Source organism: Crocodylus siamensis, chromosome 9 (genome assembly GCF_052110815.1).
Source record: "Crocodylus siamensis isolate JL-2025a chromosome 9, ASM5211081v1, whole genome shotgun sequence".
NCBI lineage: Eukaryota > Metazoa > Chordata > Crocodylia > Crocodylidae > Crocodylus > Crocodylus siamensis.
Genome location: NC_143403.1, coordinates 39605062 through 39623871, shown reverse-complemented (window position 1 = coordinate 39623871; position 18810 = coordinate 39605062). Strand labels below are relative to the sequence as shown.

General features: G+C 44.6%; 1 protein-coding gene across 2 annotated transcripts in view; it reads left to right on the top strand.

The window, feature by feature from the left end:
* Window positions 1–18810, top strand: part of GLG1 (golgi glycoprotein 1) — a 105160-nt gene that overhangs the window by 70383 nt on the left and 15967 nt on the right. For both annotated transcript variants that reach the window (XM_090062359.1, XM_090062360.1), the window contains exons 13-21: window positions 1577–1663; window positions 2881–2943; window positions 3860–3973; window positions 6336–6424; window positions 9651–9768; window positions 11038–11130; window positions 11631–11768; window positions 17794–17917; window positions 18514–18656. In XM_090062359.1, the coding sequence (XP_089918485.1) occupies window positions 1577–1663; window positions 2881–2943; window positions 3860–3973; window positions 6336–6424; window positions 9651–9768; window positions 11038–11130; window positions 11631–11768; window positions 17794–17917; window positions 18514–18656 (969 nt within the window). The remainder of the gene's footprint in view (window positions 1–1576; window positions 1664–2880; window positions 2944–3859; window positions 3974–6335; window positions 6425–9650; window positions 9769–11037; window positions 11131–11630; window positions 11769–17793; window positions 17918–18513; window positions 18657–18810) is intronic.

The following is an 18810-nucleotide window of genomic DNA, read 5'->3' as shown; positions in this document are numbered from 1 at the left end:
AGGCTCGGAACAGGGGAGCAGATCATGGCCCTGTCCCAGGCTTTCACTGTCACTGCCCTGGGATCCTAGCCCTAGCTCTGTCCACCCACAGCCCAATCCCATCTTGCCTGGCCAAGTGTGCTCTGCCTATGGGGGTCCAGGCTGGTCTCCATAGTGCCCCTGCTGGTGGGTGCAGGGTAGATGGGCCGGGTCCGGCAGCAGCAGAGGCATTAGTAGTAGCAGCCAGAAGGAGCTGCTGCTGGGAAGTGAGTCTGGCTGCCATGCCACACCACTCCAGCCCTGTTGTGCGCCTGGGTGTTTAATCCTAGAAGATAAAAGATATCAGATTCACCCAAAGAACCTTGTCTCCCTAATCCTAGAAGGCAAACTTGTAGCGAAGCACCAGCTGTAGAAGAACATTCTGCTGAGAATACATTCAATCAGACATCATTCATGGTAGACTGGCATCCTTAGTCATTGCTTACAGTGTGCGTTTCTAAATATATGCGAGAGAGATCAAATTTGTAATCAAAATTGTGCAAGGAAAGAGGGAGGGAGGGAAAAGAAAATACAATTTTACAATGAGGTATTTTTTCTACTTGAAAATTAAGACTGAACAGAAAAAGCCAAGGTCATCTTTTCAAGCAAAAAATGTAAAAAATTTAGAACTGTTTAGATTTAAAAACTAGCACACTGAAATTAAAAGCAAAATCCAGGTTGTGGAAAAGCCTGGATCAACACAAGCATTTCATCACTGTTACAAAACTCACTGACTTTGGGGGAGAGTTTCCATTAGAGCAGGGTTTGACAGCATATGGCTCATGGAGGCATTGGATCGCACCTGTAGAGCTGGGGGCTTTTGCAGCATTGTGGCACTGAGGGCCTGTGCTTCTGTCCTGGCCAGGTACCAAAAAGAAGCGGTAGTTGCAGCTGAATTTGGAGCACCAGCCTGCCTCCAGCCTGCTGCTTTAAAAATTGCTGACCACTGCCTTAAAGGAATGAATATTTGGGTGTTGGGTGCTTGTGAGTTGTAATCCTTACTCTACCATGGTGCCTACGCCCTTGTGCAAATTATTTTGCCGACATGCCTCCCTTTACCATGTTTGTAAAATGGAAAAGCAACACTTCCAGTCATCAGGAACTTGAGAATAGAAGCCAGCAGCTAGTGTAAATACCAAAAAAATGTTGAGAAGCTTGGATAAATCAGTTTTCCATATACATTTTAATTGACCCTAAGTTAAAAACTGGAGGAGAAACATTGTGAGGACACAGTGTGTCAGAAATGAAAAAGGAAGGGTATAGTGTCATGTCCGTGAATCCTGACAGACTGGTCACCGAGTCCTAAATGATTAAAATCTGCAGCTGAGACCTGTTCTTGATGTAAGATCAGATTGACTCCAAGCTGCTAGAGCAACCGGACTAATCGAGTCTTCCCAAAAGCAGTGCTAGTTCTTGAGATGCCAGTAAAGAGGTAAAGAAAAGAGCATGGTGAAAGTTGGAGATCCTCTGCTTAGACTGCTGATTGTTATAGCCACTTTTGTACAAGTTCTGAATGTTAAGTATTTGATAACATACTAAGATAATTGGGTCTGTCTAGGAACTCGAATGTCTCCAGGACCATCTTGATGACTTGGTGGTTGAATGCAGAGACATAGTTGGAAACTTGACTGAGCTGGAGTCTGAGGTAAGCAAGAATGAAGGAAAGAATCTCTAAAATAGCATGGGCAGCTGCCTTCAGGCCATTACTGAAAAACACATGGATTATCAACTTGACACAGAAATATTGCCATTTCTGAGGTGAAGCAGTGTCATCCTGAGTTAATTGTTTTGAGAAGTGTTGAATAACAGCTTGGATTTTTGCATTGGCGGTGAATGGCCATGGTGTTGGGGCTAACCTCTACTGTAGAAAAAGCCATGTATCCTTTAATCAAAATGTGTTCAGGGCCTAAATTTGTTGGTTACATCTTCAGGGAGTTTCATCAACATATTCTACTCCCAACTTTTTTGCCAGAAGCAACAGTTAGACAGTGTGGGACCACCAGTTTGATTCATTAAGATCACTTACCTGTAGTAGTTGGGGCTTTTCTTAGGTGTCTGTGGGCAAATGGTTTTCTCCATTTTACATGTCAAGCTTTTTTGCTCTAGGATGATGATCTACAAATCCTTCCACTGTTTCTTGTGGCCAGAAGAAATTAAAAGCTGAGATTTGACAATGAGAGCAAAATGTGATGGTACCTACAGCATGTTACTTGCTCAGTATTGTTCCCATAGAGTAGTTAATGTTGGGGACCACTGCTGTAGGGGCTATTTCCTTCCACCACTTAAAACATGCTTGGCTTAATCCTTGCTTATTGTTTCTGTGTTTTATTTTTGCTGTAGTATCTTGAAGTGTAACTCTTCCTTGGGGACTCTCACTCTGCTATCGGAATTATCTGAGCAGTAGGGGACTTCTCCAGCTCTGTGCGCAGAGCAGCTCTGTTCAAACACTTAAAGCTGAAAGGGTCTCCTACAGACCATATTATTGTCTGTGGAGCAGTGGTTGGCAACCATTTCAGGCCAGAATGACGGTTTGGATCGGAGGCGAGTGGGTGCTAGGACCAGTCTGCTGTTGCTTCTCTCTTCTGTGGCATGGGAGGAGCCATCACTGAATACCCATGTCTACAGGCCAGATCCAGTGGCTCCATGGGCTTTAGGGTGCTGATCTCTAGGCTAGGGCAGGCAGCATAACTGCTGGTGCCGATGGGGATGCTTTCTGGATGTTATCTAAAAGAAGTGCCATAAACATAACAGAGCATCTTTGTCTTGAAGCAGTTTTCAGGACCTTTTAATGCATGAACAGAGCCTTTCATTTGGCTTTTTGTTTAATTTCTATAACAAATGCACATTGTGTCTTTTCTACAGGATATTCAGATTGAAGCCTTGCTGATGAGAGCATGTGAGCCCATCATTCAAACATTCTGTCATGTAAGTACATGAAAGTCTGGGATTCTTAGAATGAGAAATATTTTGGATAGGATGTAGTTTCCAGTGCTTAAACCTAATCAGAAGTACTACAAGGCATTAAAGGAAGTGTAAGCTGGTTTGGCATAAGTTGTCATAAATGGACATGCAGTTTACACTAGCATTGCATAAAAATAAAAATTGTCACCATTCAAATGTAGTGATCTAGATTAACTCTACTCCCATCAGTGTGAGGATAGGAGTGCTGTAAATGAAGTTCTGAACCCTAACCATGCTGTTTGCAGAACTAAAAGAACCAAGAAGAAAGAATTGTGCATATAGTAAGCTGCTAAATCAGAGGCCTCTTTTATTTCATCCAGGGCTTCTGCAGTTGTTGGCCCCCACTGCAGAATCTAGGCTTCACAGGTAAAACTGCACTGTAATTCAAAACATGGCTATTTTTATGTTGGTTCAGGACCACAGTTCTTTTGTTAGCAAAAAGACTCTTAGTGGCTTCACTCCTTCCTTGATACTCTTCCTTTCTGTCACTCTTTTCAGAGTAGCTTTAGTGCACCATTGTGCGATACCAGTTAGTCAGACTAACAGATGTGAGGCCACCAGCTTTTTATAAGGTCTTATTATGAATGTTAATGTTTGCAGTATGATAATGTGTAAAATAAAGTGCCTATATATTTGTGCCTGTTTCAGATTGTTTTGCTTTCAGAAGTGTGCTTCATGATTGTAGGAGGGTTTAACGTGCCACAGGCCACACATGATCATTTAATGTGAGCTTAAATTCAAAGCGGAGACCTGTGATGCTGATTTCACTGATCTGAGTTCTTATGGGGTCACATCTTTGAATTCTTTAATTTGTAAGTTACATAGTTTATGGGGATGCATCTCTTAAAGAGAGTGAAAGCTTGTCCATCTATCTATTCAGGAGGTGGCAGATAACCAAATAGACTCTGGTGACCTAATGGAGTGTCTGATCCAGAACAAACATCAGAAGGAGATGAATGAGAAGTGTGCTATTGGAGTCACTCACTTCCAGCTGGTGAGCAACCTCTACCTTTTCACACTTCATTACCTGTAGCCTCTATCTTACCCATAGGGAGGTGGAAAGGAAACTGTTATGAATGCCCCTCCTGTTATACAAGACCTAATCCATTCGAGTGATATACTCATCTGATCCCTTAGTCTGTGTCCCTCCACCCACTCCTCAGCACCTCTTAACCTCCCATCCTATACAGACATTTAAAGAACAAGGCGCTTTCTGGTTTCATAAAGAATGTATAGAACAGAAAAGATCATTAAATAGGAAAGTCAGGGAATTAAGGAAAACTGGGTACACTGGAACAACTTTTCGGAGTGAGATTTGAAAGTTATGGAAAGTTTCTCCAGATTAACCTTCTGGCTACTTGTATCAAAAGGAACAGCTAATTTTAATTATAACATTGAAAATAATATTACTGCAGACAGTTGGGTAGAACATTTTTTCCAATCAGTTTACTACTTTTATGGAACAAATAAATAGTAATCTAGGGAGTAATAAACCCCTCACAGATACAATTAAGTATTGGGTAACAAAGGATCAAATAGCACATCTCCTCAAAGTACAACAGAAGCATAAAGTGCCAGGCCCATAGCATTAAATGGTTGAGTTTGATCTTGGAAAAATGGTATAACTCTATAATTAAGTTGGGCCAAATCCTGGATTCTTGGAAAGGGAGTATTATTGTACCAATTTTCAAGACGGGTTTAAAAGATAAGCTAGAATCCTATCACCCTATAAGTTTGATAGACATTTCAGCTAAAAAATTTTGGCGTCACTTGTTATCTCATAGCATGGGTAAAAGGCAAAAACATATTACGTGAACATCAGACTGGATTTAGGGACAGATATTCCACTATTGATAACATATTTATTCTTCAGTTTTTGAGACATAAGTATGTGCAGATGCACAAATCAGCACTGTATATTGCATTTGTAGGCTTGTCCGGCTTTTAACAGTATAGAAAGAAGTATTAGGAGAAATTGATAAATTATGGGATTGACCCTTCTCTTTTGCATTTGTTGATAGAATATTAGAAAGATAGAGGCCCAAATTAGGTGGGGCTTGAAGGCTAAACTTGCACAAAAAAAATCACATACACAAAAAGGGGTTAGGCAAGGATGTATTTTGGCCCCTTTGGGCAGTTGGCTAGTCAGCATATAAAGCCAAATTTTATCTCTCAGATCTTGTATGGCACTGAAGTATGGGGTTATGCCACTAATAAAGATCTGGACATACCTCAGAACAAGTTTCTTAGGGTTCTTCTGGTTCTTCCTTCCTCAACTCCTGCATCTTTTTTTGAGATTAGAGACAGGAATGGATTCTATTTTAACTAATATTATTACTAGAAAGGTGGGATTTTGGTTCAAAATCCTGCCCCTTTTACCATCTTGTCTGCTTAAATTATGTTATGTAGAAGTTATTAATAATCCCCCTTGTCTCCAACCACCCTGGTTAGCTTTCCTTTCCCATACTTTCGCACGTTCTGGGATAAGATGCTATATTGATAATGTTTTTATGTTGGTGGGCTCTTTTAGTATAATATTTGTACTTTGTTTATTTTGTTTGAACTTATTTATATTATGGTCATATGTGTGTTTAATGTTGTTTTTAGGGAGCATGGCAGTTAGCCAGAATCCTTACTTAAATTGAATAATCTGTGTCTGTAGGTTGCACTTGTAATCATAAACGATCATTGATCAATATAGGTTGTATGGATGGTATTGATGGATAATCAGTATGGTCAACACCTTCAGGAGTAGGAAGAAAGATGAAATGCCTGCCTTTGTGCCTGATTTGTACCCGTTGTAAGCCTTATCTAGGCAACAGGCAGGAAGGGCATTTCCATGGGAAGCCTTCTCCTGTAGAAAAGATGCCTTAAAATGCTGGCCAACATATTGTTTGGGGGGAAGTGAAGAGGAGGGAAAATGGCAGGCCAGATTAGTAGAATTACATCATATACAGAGAGGGGGTGTCAAACTTGCCTAGGGCCAGATCCAGAATGCGAAGCTTTTGGTGGGCTGGATCCAGTGTAGGGTGCCTATGGTGGGCCGGTGACAGCTACAGCAGGATGGCAGTAGGCCAAGCAGCCACAGGGTAATTGGGCCAGTGTCAGGCCCCATTAACTTGCCCTTCTGCTGCTGATGACCATGTCTACTGGGACCTGGGGAACATGGATTCTGCAGCAGGCCACATTTCTAACTGCCCATCAGGCTGGATGGAGTGGTTCTGGTGTGTGACACCACTGATGTATGGCTTGCATTGGCTGTATCCTGGTAGAGCATGGCAAGTCAGTTAATATTGAGTAGGCTTTTTCAGGCAAGCCTAATATCACTTAATCATTTAAACTTCTGCCTTTTCTAGGTTCAAATGAAGGATTTCAGATTCTCTTACAAATTTAAAATGGCTTGCAAAGAAGATGTGCTGAAACTTTGCCCCAACATCAAAAAAAAGTAAGTAGGCTGCTCATTGCTGAAAGCATTGACTCAAGCTTGTAGTCAAGTTCTAAAGCAGCATTTCTCTGCCTCTATTACAGAAGTGTTAATCTTTCCCACTGAAAAAAAATCATTGTTCTTGTTGCATTCTGCATGACTCTATTTTGCAACTGCCTTGTGGTGTTCTTGCCTCTAAGCTGGAATTCTTTCCTCTGCCTTGGTATCAAATTTTGGATTTTCTTCTGATCGTTAAAACATTCTCATTCTGAAAAAAAACAAGCAGTTACTCTTGCTGCGCTGCATCCCCTGGGAGGGCTGCGGGCAGTCGGGCTGTTCCTGGGGGGCACATGCCCCCAGATCTGCAGCAGGGGCTGGGGGGAGTGGCAGCAAGCAAACCCTGGGTGGCATGGGACAAAGCACAGCTTACCTGTACTCACCCTGGCTCCTGCTGCAGTGGCCCCAGGAACGACTGGTGCTGGCTACAGTGAGAACTGTCAGTGGGTCTGGGGTGGGCGGGAGGCAGGGCATGCTTCTTGCTGCTCTTGTGTAGCCTGGGAGGGCTGCAGGCTGGGGGGGCTGTGTAGGGCTCTTCCCAGCGGTACATACCTCTAGTTCTGCATGTGGGATGACAGCAGGCTGCTGCTGCAGGCTGGGGCCAGTGGTGTTGCCAGGCTGATTCTTCCTCGTGTTTAGGGTGGGCGTGCTGAGAACAGCCCAGTGCCCCTGAATCTGCACATGGGATGACAGTAGGCTGCCGCTGCAGGCTGGGGTCAGTGGTGGCACTGGGCTGTTCCTGGCGCTTAACGTGCCCGCCCTTTAGCACCGGGAAGGATTACCCTGGTGCTGCCACCAGCCCCAGCCTGCAGTGGCAACCTGCTGTCATCCTGCATGCAGATCTGGAGGCACATGTGCACTCTGGGAGAACCCAACACAGCTCCCCAGCCTGTAGCCCTCCTGGAGGGTGTGGAGCAGCAAGAAGAGCTCCCCATCCCAGCTCCTTCCCCACACCCACTAACAGCTCCCAGGGCTGCTGCCGTGGGGGCTAGGGTGAGTGCAGACAAGCTGTGCCACATCCTGTGCCAGCTGGGACTCTGCGTGCTGCCACTTCCCCCAGCCTCTGCTGCAGCTGTTACTCAAATTGCCAATTGCTCAAACCATGATCGAGACTTGATAAAGGGGGATAAGGTAAGGTGCCATGTTTATTGATCGCATGAGTTAAATATAGAGGTTCCGAAGTGTAGGTTGTTAGATATAGAGGTTCCTGCACACTATTCATACAAACACACACAAATCACCATGCGCATCATTACACACAGGAAAACACATACACAAAACAACTTTTTCAGCCACACATACACCAGATATAGTTACCAGCAATAAGTTGCTCAACATCAGCCCAGGGTGGCTAACCTGGGTTTGAGTAGATGATGATGATTTGAAGATAATAGCTGGAGCGGGGTGAACAGATGCATCTGTGCTCTGGTGAAACAGTAGAGAAAGAGACTCGCCCAACTTGGCATTTTTAATGTGTTCTTTTATAGAGATTGGCATCCTTTGTTTCAGTGCTTTGGGGTTTTTCCATAACCAGCTTCTGTCTTTGTGGTGGTTCTTCTTTTGTCTTCAGCTTATTTTAGCCTTGGAGTGTTCTTGTTGCCCATCTGGCAGAATTTCTTCTGTTATCTCCTTTGTGCCCTCGAGCTTCAAAGGGATTCTTCAGCGGTTTGTTAGTTAGTTACTGACTGGTAACTTACATTTGGCACCTTATTACTTACATAAACAGTTAAGTCTTCTCTCATCTCTATGCCATTCTCTCTCCGTTCACCCTTTTACACGCACTCATACATAAAGGCTATGCAGAGTTCATTTACTTATGTCAAGCAGAAGGATACAAAATGCAGTTTTCAAGTTGCTTCCAGGATAAAACTAATATGGTTATATTTTACTATTATTACACTCAAGATTAACATCAGCTACATTAGTTCAGTTCATGCTACACAGCAGCCCCAGGAGCAGCCAGCACAAGCTGGCTGCACCATGGCATGGTGCAGCCCAGGAGCTGGGTCATGGGGGACAGGCGGAGTCCAGGCATGGGGGGACAGGCATAGCACGGTACAGTCCTGGGAATGGCACCCCTCCCTCTGCCCCTTCCCTAGTCCCAGCCTCACTCGCTCCCTCCCTCACTGCCTTGGGAACCTATCCCTATTTGTTACTTATAAAGTGGGTTTGCTTTACATGAGGGAAACGGAATAGCCTGTAGCTAAATCTCCAAATTGGCCCTGAATCTTCAAATCAATTTGTAGGCTTCCAGTTCAATTAGGACCTCTTAATCGATTTGCTTCGGATTCAGAGATTCATCTGCCAAATCGGGCTGAATCTCCTTCAAATAGAATTGGCTACTGAAGCTTCACACAGCCCTAATGTCTATGTATGTGGGGCCCATTGTCTTTTCACCTTCCTCCTGCTCCCTCCTAGCTCCCTGCAGGCTGGAACTCTGCCAGCCTGCAGGGAGCTCATTGCAAAATCCATGGGCTTCTCTGGTAAAAGGAGAAATTTGCATTTGCCTCTGGTAAAAGGCAAAATCTGTGGTTTACTCCATTTTCCCATGGAAAATCTGGATCTCTACTGATAACACTGACAACAAATATCTAAATCGGAACACAGGATCAGGGTGACTTCCTCATCAAGAGTAATATGCCTTTCACAAAATATGGTGTAGCTGCTCCATTAGTTCACATGTACTGTTTGTAATGCAATATACACATTTATATAGCATATCCATGAAATAACAAGTGGCAATTTTTGGGAGTGTGTACATGATTTAAGAGTCCAAATCCCACTTACTATCAGTTTTAGAATGAGAAGGTTGTGTGGAACTTCAAGGGTCATCTGGTCCAACCTCTAGTTCAAATCTCATTCTCTTGTATTTATGATGTCCTACACTGAACTAAACAGGTGGTCCTGGTTTTGGAAACAAAAAAAAAAAAATCTGTAAACTGTCTTTCTAATTTCTGTTTCAGTTTTTCCTTTATCTGATTGAATCTGTGCTCTTTGTATCTTCTGACCAAATGTGCAGAAGACTTTGTGCTGACTTAACTCCCTGGAACACAAAGGGATGCTATTTAACTTCTGAGTAACAGTGTTTTGAGTAGTGTATTGTGTCAGTCCTAGTCCTGTCATCTGGCATGAAAGTCCCAGAAATAAATTGCCATATCTATAAATAAGAGTCTGTTTTCTTTCTCTGCAGGGTAGATGTGGTGATCTGCTTGAGCACTACTGTGCGTAACGACACGCTGCAGGATGCCAAGGAGCACAGGGTGTCTCTGAAATGCCGCAAACAGTTGCGTGTTGAGGAGCTAGAGATGGTAAGTGTGCACAGAGCTCTTGGACAGATTGCTGAATCAGTTTTACTTGCTCTTCCTGTCATGTCTTCTGTTATTTTTCTACACGCCTTAAGAAAAGAATTATCATCCTTACATGAGATGCATTTCCTTCAGCTGTGGCAGAGTTGAAGGAAACAACTTTTGATTGCACAGCAATCGAAGTCAGTTGCCCTTCAGGCTGAAGTAATGACTTTTCTCATGTTCTGATGCCAGCTGCCTGAATTTGATTACTCATGCTCTGCATTTAGAGAACAGTACATATATGCCAGTTTCTCCTAGTCCCTCAGGAGGCAAGTATTAGCCACATTTTACAGGTGAAATGACATGTCCAGTACTACACAATGGGTTAGTTACTGAGGCAGGATAAAAAACAGGATATTCCTGGTTTTTTCCTTGAAATTAAACAGCCTCCTAGCTTTCTGCATTAGTGTTTACAGTACTAAAAGCACAAAATTTCCTGTGACATTGTTTAATCAGTAAAACTTTGACTAAGTCCTCAGCCACTTCAGAGGCAGCGTATACAACCCTTCAGTGGAGGCAGTTGGTTGGTATGCATCATTGAAGAGCAGTTCTGTGGAAGAGAGTCCTGTTGATGGTCTTCTCTTTAGCCAAAACCTTTCTGTCTGAGACCTATCTTTGACCCTAATGTAAAAAGGCGGGGGAGGAAATTTTCAGGGATACAAGGGGCTCCCTACATTTGTAGAGAGCGAAGGGGAATTATGTTTAGTGTCCCTACTAAAGTGAATGCAAAACCTTTTATTCAGTGTGGAATAAAAATGAAATTCTAAAAACCTATTGCCAGCTGATTTGTGAAAATAAACATGGTGTTTTTTTTGCTGGCATTCACTTTGTGTCCTGACCAGGGTAATTCAGGTAAGTGTTAATACACCTCATATAAGAATTGTCTTTAGACAATTGAAATAGATGAGGTACGTCTGGCTGGCATAGTTGAGCCAAATATTTACCCAGCTCTACTTAAGGTTAGCTAGCCAACAAGAAGTATATGGAGAGTTGAATTTGCCTTGGAAGTGGTACTTAATCACACAGCAACGTGGTGACCTGCTTCCACCACCAAACTCTGACCATTTTTACCTACTATACCCTTTGGTTTGAAGAACTGAATACTTGTCCTTGTTATCCCAAATGTCTCCTTTGTCTGTTTTGTGAATAAAAACTCTTGTTGGTTAAAATACGGAATCTGTTTGTCTGAGCTAATAGCTTGTGTTTTCACTGCATCATCTTATCTTGCAGAGTGAGGATATCAGGCTTGAACCAGAGCTGTATGAGGCTTGTAAGAATGACATCAAGAACTACTGCCAGAACGTGCCTTATGGCAATGCTCAGGTAATGGGTCTCTTAATTATTTGTTTCCACTTTTCATTCCAAACCTTTTTTTTTTTTTTTAAAGACTTTGTATCTCAATCAAGTATGGCATTAGACTTGTATTTTAGGGTATCTTCCAATTCCATTTTTATCATTTTGGAGCATTTCATTAGTCAGTTCTTTCCAGATAAGGTCAGGGTTCAGTTTGTCTGTTTTATCTCCCTATACCATTGCAAAGTTATAATGACTGCGTAAGTCAAAAATAAGTAGGATAAAGTTGTTGCCATCTTCATTTAGCTTAAACTAATAGGAACATTTTAGTAAGCTTTAATGCTGATTACCAGCAACTTATTTTATGTTTGACTTTTTAGATAAATTCCAGACTCTGCCTAGAACTTGTGAAGTGCACAGATACTTGAAAACGAGCCAGCAGGGGAACACCAGAAACATGTTTCCTTCCAAAAATATGTGGGAGGATGATCATTGTGTTTGTTTCAGTTGCCGTAATGCTCTTGTTGCAGATTATCGAATGTTTGAAAGAAATTAAGAAGCAGCTGAGCACCCGATGTCACCAAAAAGTGTTTAAACTGCAGGAGACAGAAATGATGGATCCTGAGTTGGACTATACACTTATGAGGGTCTGCAAACAGATGATCAAGGTAATGTTGCCATATTGACTGTTGGGATGGAATCAAGTTCACAGGGAAAGTTAACTTTTCTAGAACTCAGGATATCTATTCTGGACACATGAAGGAAGTGGACTCAGATTTAAAAAGTCAGTTATTCTCTGCTCGAGTGACCTAAAGCTCTTGTGCTTTTTCAGAACAGCTTTCTCTCAGGGGTGGGGGGGAAGCTTCACTGAATTGGGTAGAATCATAAGAGTTTGTGGTCCCTCCCACATTTTAGTTTAGCCATTTGATTTTAGCTTGACACTAGCTGGAACCTGGATCCCTGGTACAAATTCATTGATGCCACAAATCTGTGTAATGGCTAATGGCAGCCCAGGATCTGTGTAAAAAAGAACAATCTGGCTGTGTAGTTTTCAGCAACTCCACCCATGGTCAGAAGGCTCATTGACATCAAAGGTCTGTAGTTGGGAACACTTCCCCCAGATCATCATGAGTAGTTTTTAATAGTAGCGAAGATGAAAGAGTCTATAGACCCTCCCTTTTCTGATGCAGTGTCAGTGCAACCAGTGTCCCAATCCTCAGAGGATGCATGGTGTTTGCATGAACTCATTAAAAAGAGGGGGAAGCATCTTAAAGATTTCCCAGACAGTGTCTGACTATCGTACTCCCTGTAATATTGTACCAAGTGAGCCTGATGAGGCTATTTTTGCCAGTCAACAAGGCCATAATGGACTTAGCGTAAGCATTTTTGACTAACCCCATTGCTAAATGGGCAGAAAAGAGTGTGCTATCTAGGAGTATCAACTATTTTTAGTCCTAACTAACCTATTCTCCCAGGTCATCATAGCTATGAATAAGAAATTTGGGTTAATAGGAAGACAGTGTGTGGAACAGTTTGGCAAGATTGCATAGTCAGTAGGCCTGTGTGAAGTAGAAAGTACTTGCTTTGGATTCAGCGATTCAAAAGGATAGTGATTCGATTCAGTGATTTGAATCACCGTCCCGATTTTCGATTTGGCCAAATCTGAAGATATTTGGCAACGAATCTTATTCAGCCATAAACTATACAGGGAGTGCTGACGGGTGCAGCTGGGGGAGCAGCCAAATGAGCCCCGGCTTCAACTGGCAGCCCTGGGAGAAGCTGCGGATCATCTGGCTACCCCTCTGCCAGGGTGAGGCAGGCAATGCTGGCAGCCCCAGGAGAAGCCGCAGGGGCTGCGTGGATAGATTGAGGAGCTGGGGAATGAACAGGAGCTTCCCCCAGCTCCTGGTTCACTCCTTCAGCCTCACAGCTTCTCCCGAGGCTACCAGCACTTCCTGCCTCGCCCCAGTGGGGGGCAGCCAAGGGAGCAGCTAGATGAGCTGCAGCTTCTTCTGGGGCTGCCGGCTCAAGCCCGGGCTCGCCCAGCTGCTCCCCCAGCTGCTCTCGCCAGCACTGCGTAGTGCCTGCTTGTACAGTCTACAGCCAAACTTCTGGATCTGTGTGGATTGATTTAGAAGCTTCTGATTCCGTTTGAAGAGATCAATGGGCCTCCCGATTTTTCTTTTTCTTCTTGATTTTTGAATATTGGCTGCCAAATCTCCTCTGAATCAAATTGGCTACTGAAGCTTTGAACAGCCCTAATACTCAGCAGCTAGTCTGGAGTTTTGAATAGCTAGTTGCCATGCCTATTTGGCCCACTACAATTTTCAGGTTTCTAAAAATCTGTTGGACCTCTTGGACTCTGTTACCCAGGACAGAAGGGAAGATTGATTTCATAGATTCATAGATTCATAGATGCTAGGGTCGGAAGGGACCTCAATAGATCATCGAGTCCGACCCCCTGCATAAGCAGGAAAGAGTGCTGGGCCTACATTACCCCAGCTAGATACACATCCAACCTTCTCTTGAATACCCCCAGGGTAGGGGAGAGCACCACCTCCCTTGGGAGCCCGTTCCAGAGCTTGGCCACTCGAACTGTGAAGAAGTTCCTCCTAATATCTAATCTAAATCTGCTCTCCTCCAGCTTGTGGCCATTATTTCTTGTAACCCCCGGGGGCGCCTTGGTGAATAAATACTCACCAATTCCCTTCTGTGCCCCCCTGACGAACTTATAGGCAGCCACCAGGTCGCCTCTCAACCTTCTCTTGCGGAGGCTGAAAAGGTCCAGTTTCTCTAATCTCTCCTCATAGGGCTTGGCCTGCAGGCCCTTAACCATACGAGTGGCCCTTCTCTGGACCCTCTCCAGGTTATCCGCATCTTTCTTGAAGTGCGGCGCCCAGAATTGCACGCAGTACTCCAGCTGCGGTCTGACCAGCACCCGATAGAGGGGAAGTATCACCTCCTTGGACTTATTTGTCATGCATCTGCTGATGCACGATAAAGTGCCATTGGCTTTTCTGATGGTTTCATCACACTGCCGACTCATGTTCATCTTGGAGTCTACTAGGACTCCAAGATCCCTTTCCACTTCCGTGCCACCCAGCAGGTCATTTCCTAGGCTGTAGGTGTGCTGGACATTTTTCCTCCCTAGATGCAGCACTTTGTATTTCTCCTTGTTGAACTGCATTCTGTTGTTTTCTGCCCACTTGTCTAACCTGTCCAGGTCTGCTTGCAGCTGTTCCCTGCCCTCCGGCGTGTCCACTTCGCCCCATAGCTTAGTGTCATCTGCAAACTTGGACAGAGTACATTTCACCCCCTCGTCCAAGTCGCTGATGAAGACATTAAAGAGTATCGGTCCAAGCACCGAGCCCTGCGGGACCCCACTGCCCACACTCTTCCAGGTCGAAACCGACCCATCCACCACAACTCTCTGGGTGCGACCCTCCAGCCAATTCTCCACCCACCGGACTGTGCAGTCATCCAAGTCACAGCCCCTTAACTTGTTCACCAGTATGGGGTGGGATACCGTGTCAAAGGCCTTCCTGAAGTCCAAGTATACGACATCCACCCCTCCTCCTGCGTCGAGGCGTTTTGTGACCTGGTCATAAAAAGAGACTAGATTGGTCAGGCACGATCTACCTGCCACGAACCCGTGCTGGTTTCCCCTCAGCATAATTTGTCCTGCCAGGCTCTCACAAATGTGAGCCTTGATGATTTTCTCAAAGATTTTGCCAAGGATGGAGGTGAGACTGACTGGCCTATAGTTACCCGGGTCCTCCTTCCTCCCCTTCTTGAAAATGGGAACCACATTGGCCCTTTTCCAGTCCTCCGGGACTTGACCCGTGCGCCACGAGCGTTCAAATATTCCCGCCAGTGGCTCTGCAATGATGTCGGCCAGTGCCTTCAGTACCCTCGGATGGAGCTCATCCGGGCCTGCCGACTTAAAGGCATCCAGTTCCTCCAAGTGACCCGGCACCACCTCAGGGTCCACGCATGGAAGTCTGGTGCCTTGCTGCTGCCTCCCTACACTCCCAGTGAGAGACTTGTCATGCCTCTCGCTTAGGAACACTGAGGCGAAGAACTCGTTGAGGAGTTCAGCCTTGTCCCCTCTGTCCGTCACCAATTGTTTCTGCCCATTTAGCAGGGGTCCTATTCCTCCCTGGGCCTTCCTTTTACTCCCTATATATCTAAAAAACAATTTCTTACTGTCTTTTACTTGGGTTGCCATCCTCAGCTCCATGGTAGCTTTGGCCTGTCTAACTGCCTCCCTACAAGCACGAGCAGAAGAGGTATATTCTTCTTCTCCACTTTTTATGTGCTCCCCTTTTGGCCCTTAGTCTCCCCAGGATTTCTCTGGTCAGCCAGGGAAGCCTCCTGGCCCCTTTCCCTCTTTTACCTCGCACGGGGATCGTCTCGCTTTGTGCAAGAAGGATAGCTTCCTTAAGGCACAGCCACCCTTCTTGGGCTCCCATCGTTTCAAAACTACTACTCTGCAGTGCATCCTTCACTAATCACCTGAGTTTGCTGAAATCAGCTTTCCTAAAATCCAGCACGTTCACCCTACTGGTTACCTTACCCACTCGACGCCTTATGTTGAATTGTACTTTTAGGTGATCACTGTCCCCCAGATGGCTACCGATCTGTAGGTCCCCTACTATGTCATCCCCCGTTGCCAATACCAGATCCAGTAAGGCATTCCCCCTAGTGGGACCATGTACCTCCTGCGTCCAGGTGGAGGTCCTGTACACAGGTTAGAAACCTGCGTGAGCGGTGGGACTTTGCTGTCTGTGTCTCCCAGCAGATGTCCGGGTAGTTTAGGTCCCCCATGACCACCGCCTCTTTAGCTTTTATGGTCTCTGAGAGTTGCCTCAGGAGCCCCAAATCTATTTCTTCCCCTTGATGTGGGGGTCTGTAGCAGACCCCTACCACCAAATCCTTTTCTCCTTGCCCCCCATGTAGCCTAACCCACAGTCCTTCTACTTCCTCATCCTTTGATTCTGTCTTGATGAGGGTTGATGTATATTGCTCCTTAACATAGAGCGCAACCCCTCCCCCCCTTTTCCCCACTCTGTCCTTTCTGTACAATCTATAGCCCTCAATATGTACCGCCCAGTCGTGGGATGGATCCCACCAGGTTTCCGTCAGCCCCACTAAGTCGTAGTCGTTTAGTGCAACCAGGAGCGCTAGTTCATCCTGCTTGTTCCCCATGCTCCTAGCATTAGTATATAGGCACTTGAGCCCTGTGACTGGTGCTTTTGCTACCCCCTTAGTCTTAGGGGGGTAACTCATAGCTGAGACAACTCTACAGGCTGCTTTCAATGAAGTTAACACTGCTGCCAGGCCTCTGGTATCAGTTGTAGTCATGCCTTTACCATCCTTGCCACATGAATCAGACTTTCCCAGGGAGAGTGAGGCTTAAGTGGCTTCCCACAAAGGGCACCGAGCCCTTTAGCTCCAGAATTGTAAGATCCTGCATACACCACAAGATTAAAAGGCTGTTCCCTGATCCTTAGGGGTACTTTCCCCCTTGTACAAACACACGTTTAAATACCATCCCTACAGAGCAATGAAGTTGACACACCCCACTACCCACCTCTGTTCCACCAGTGCAACCTGCACTTAAAACTGGGCAGCTCCTCAGAAACAGACTTTTTTTAGAAGCATCCTGCTACATTGTGTATTGTAGTTGCTTCTAAACAGGGGAACTTATGGAAGTTGTAGCAAAGGATATTCGATTTGGTTCCACTCACTGCCTATGCCGGGGTGGGCAAAATGCAGTCTGTGGGCTGGATACGGCCTGCCAGAACACTTCCTTCTGGCCCATGGGGCCCCTAAAAAATTCAGAAAATTAATATTAATCTCCCCCTGGCTGCCTGTCACGCGGCCCTTGATGGCTTGCCAAAACTCAGTAAGTGGCCCTCTGCCTAAAGTAATTGCCTGCCCCTGGCCTATGCCTACCCTCAGCCTCCCTTTTTTACCTTTGTCAGGGACCCGCTCATGAGGGTTTGCTTTCAGAGAGACCCAAGGACTATCCCCTTAGTGTATTCCCTTGCAGGAGAGCTTGCCTTCAGGGTGTCCATGAAGCTCTCCAGCCAGGGATCTGGAGCGCCTGTATGGCCTTAACCCAGATCCGTTTTCCCAGCGCTGAGAATTTGCCAGTAATTCTTAGTGCTAGAACTGAATGTCTCTCCATAGCCATAGCCTTATTGTGTACTGAGCACTTCATTAGAAGTCTCTTAGCTTTCCTCTACCAAGCAGCTGTTATGCAGGACAGTGGTTTGCTTGTACAGTCACCAGCATCTGTTTGTTCCTGTATTTGGACTCAGTGGGGACAGAAGCAGGAGATGGAGATGAGACCCAAATAGAAATAATAGGAGTTTTGCATCATAATGTGCAATAGCTGTAGTGAATGGAAAATAAAGATACCCTGGATAGCCAGACATCTTGTTAACACAGAGCTTGCAACCCACAACTACAGTTAGTAGCAGCTGCCCAGCTCATGCTTTCCAAAACTAGATATTTACTTCCCTTCTCCTCTGCTAATTTAGAGAGAATATAAGAAAATGATTGTTACTGGAGGAGTGGAAGAATCAAGCATGGTTCCTTTAGGTTGGGTTGGAGATTTAGTTTCTGTATGAATGTTTGGAATTGTGGGGGGTAATTAGTGATAAAAATTGAGTTGTTCTTTTGCAGAGGTTCTGCCCAGAGGCAGATTCAAAGAACATGCTTCAGTGTTTGAAACAGAATAAGAACAGCGAGGTGATGGACCCTAAATGCAAACAAATGATTACCAAGCGGCAGATTACACAGAATACAGGTACTGTACTTTTTTACTTTTTACTTTGAAAGCATCTAATTATGTGTTTTGGCTGAAAAGTGAGCACCAGAATCCAACTGCAAATTCATTTCCTTCATTTAATGGTGCTTTGCTCCACGTAAAGAAGTAGTTGGATGTTGCATAATTATTGGGTCCATTTACTCCTGAGATTTTTATGGTGTGGTCAGTGTTTTCACTGGAAGGCGGGAAAACCTTAGCTCTGTGGTGTACAGCGTGTCATAAATCTTTATTAAACCATGTCATTAAAAGAATAGACTCAGAAAAACTGGAAAACCTGCATCCTTCCTTAATCATTGCATCCATCTGTGTGGGCAGTCCAGTTCTCTGCTTGTGAACATCCCAAGGGCTTGCATCTGGTCAGAACAAATACTACTCATGGTAGCCGTCCATTAAAAAAATATATATATTTTGTAGGTGGGTCTTCAAAAGGTTTTGGGTTGTGGAGCCCTGACTTAATCCTTTCTGATGAAAATCTTATAGGATCATCATTCAGAACGTACTACAAATCCAGTTTTCTGTTTGTTAATATCTTTGTGATGGTGTCTGTTTATGAATTCTAATGTGTCCTTTCACAGATTACCGCTTAAATCCAGTGCTCAGGAAGGCTTGTAAAGCAGACATTCCCAAATTTTGCCAAAATATCCTAAGTAAGGCAAAAGATGATACAGAATTGGAGGGGCAAGTTATCTCATGCCTGAAGTTGAAATATGCAGACCAGGTAAGTTCTATGTAAACATGAGCTGCACAAATATGTGCCTAGCAGCACTGACTGATTGTCCACCCTGGTATCTTAGACTTTGACTCCCAAGTTTGAATGCTTGTAAACTTTTATGCTGTATACAGAGGGGCTCTTGCAGTCTCCCCATTTAAGC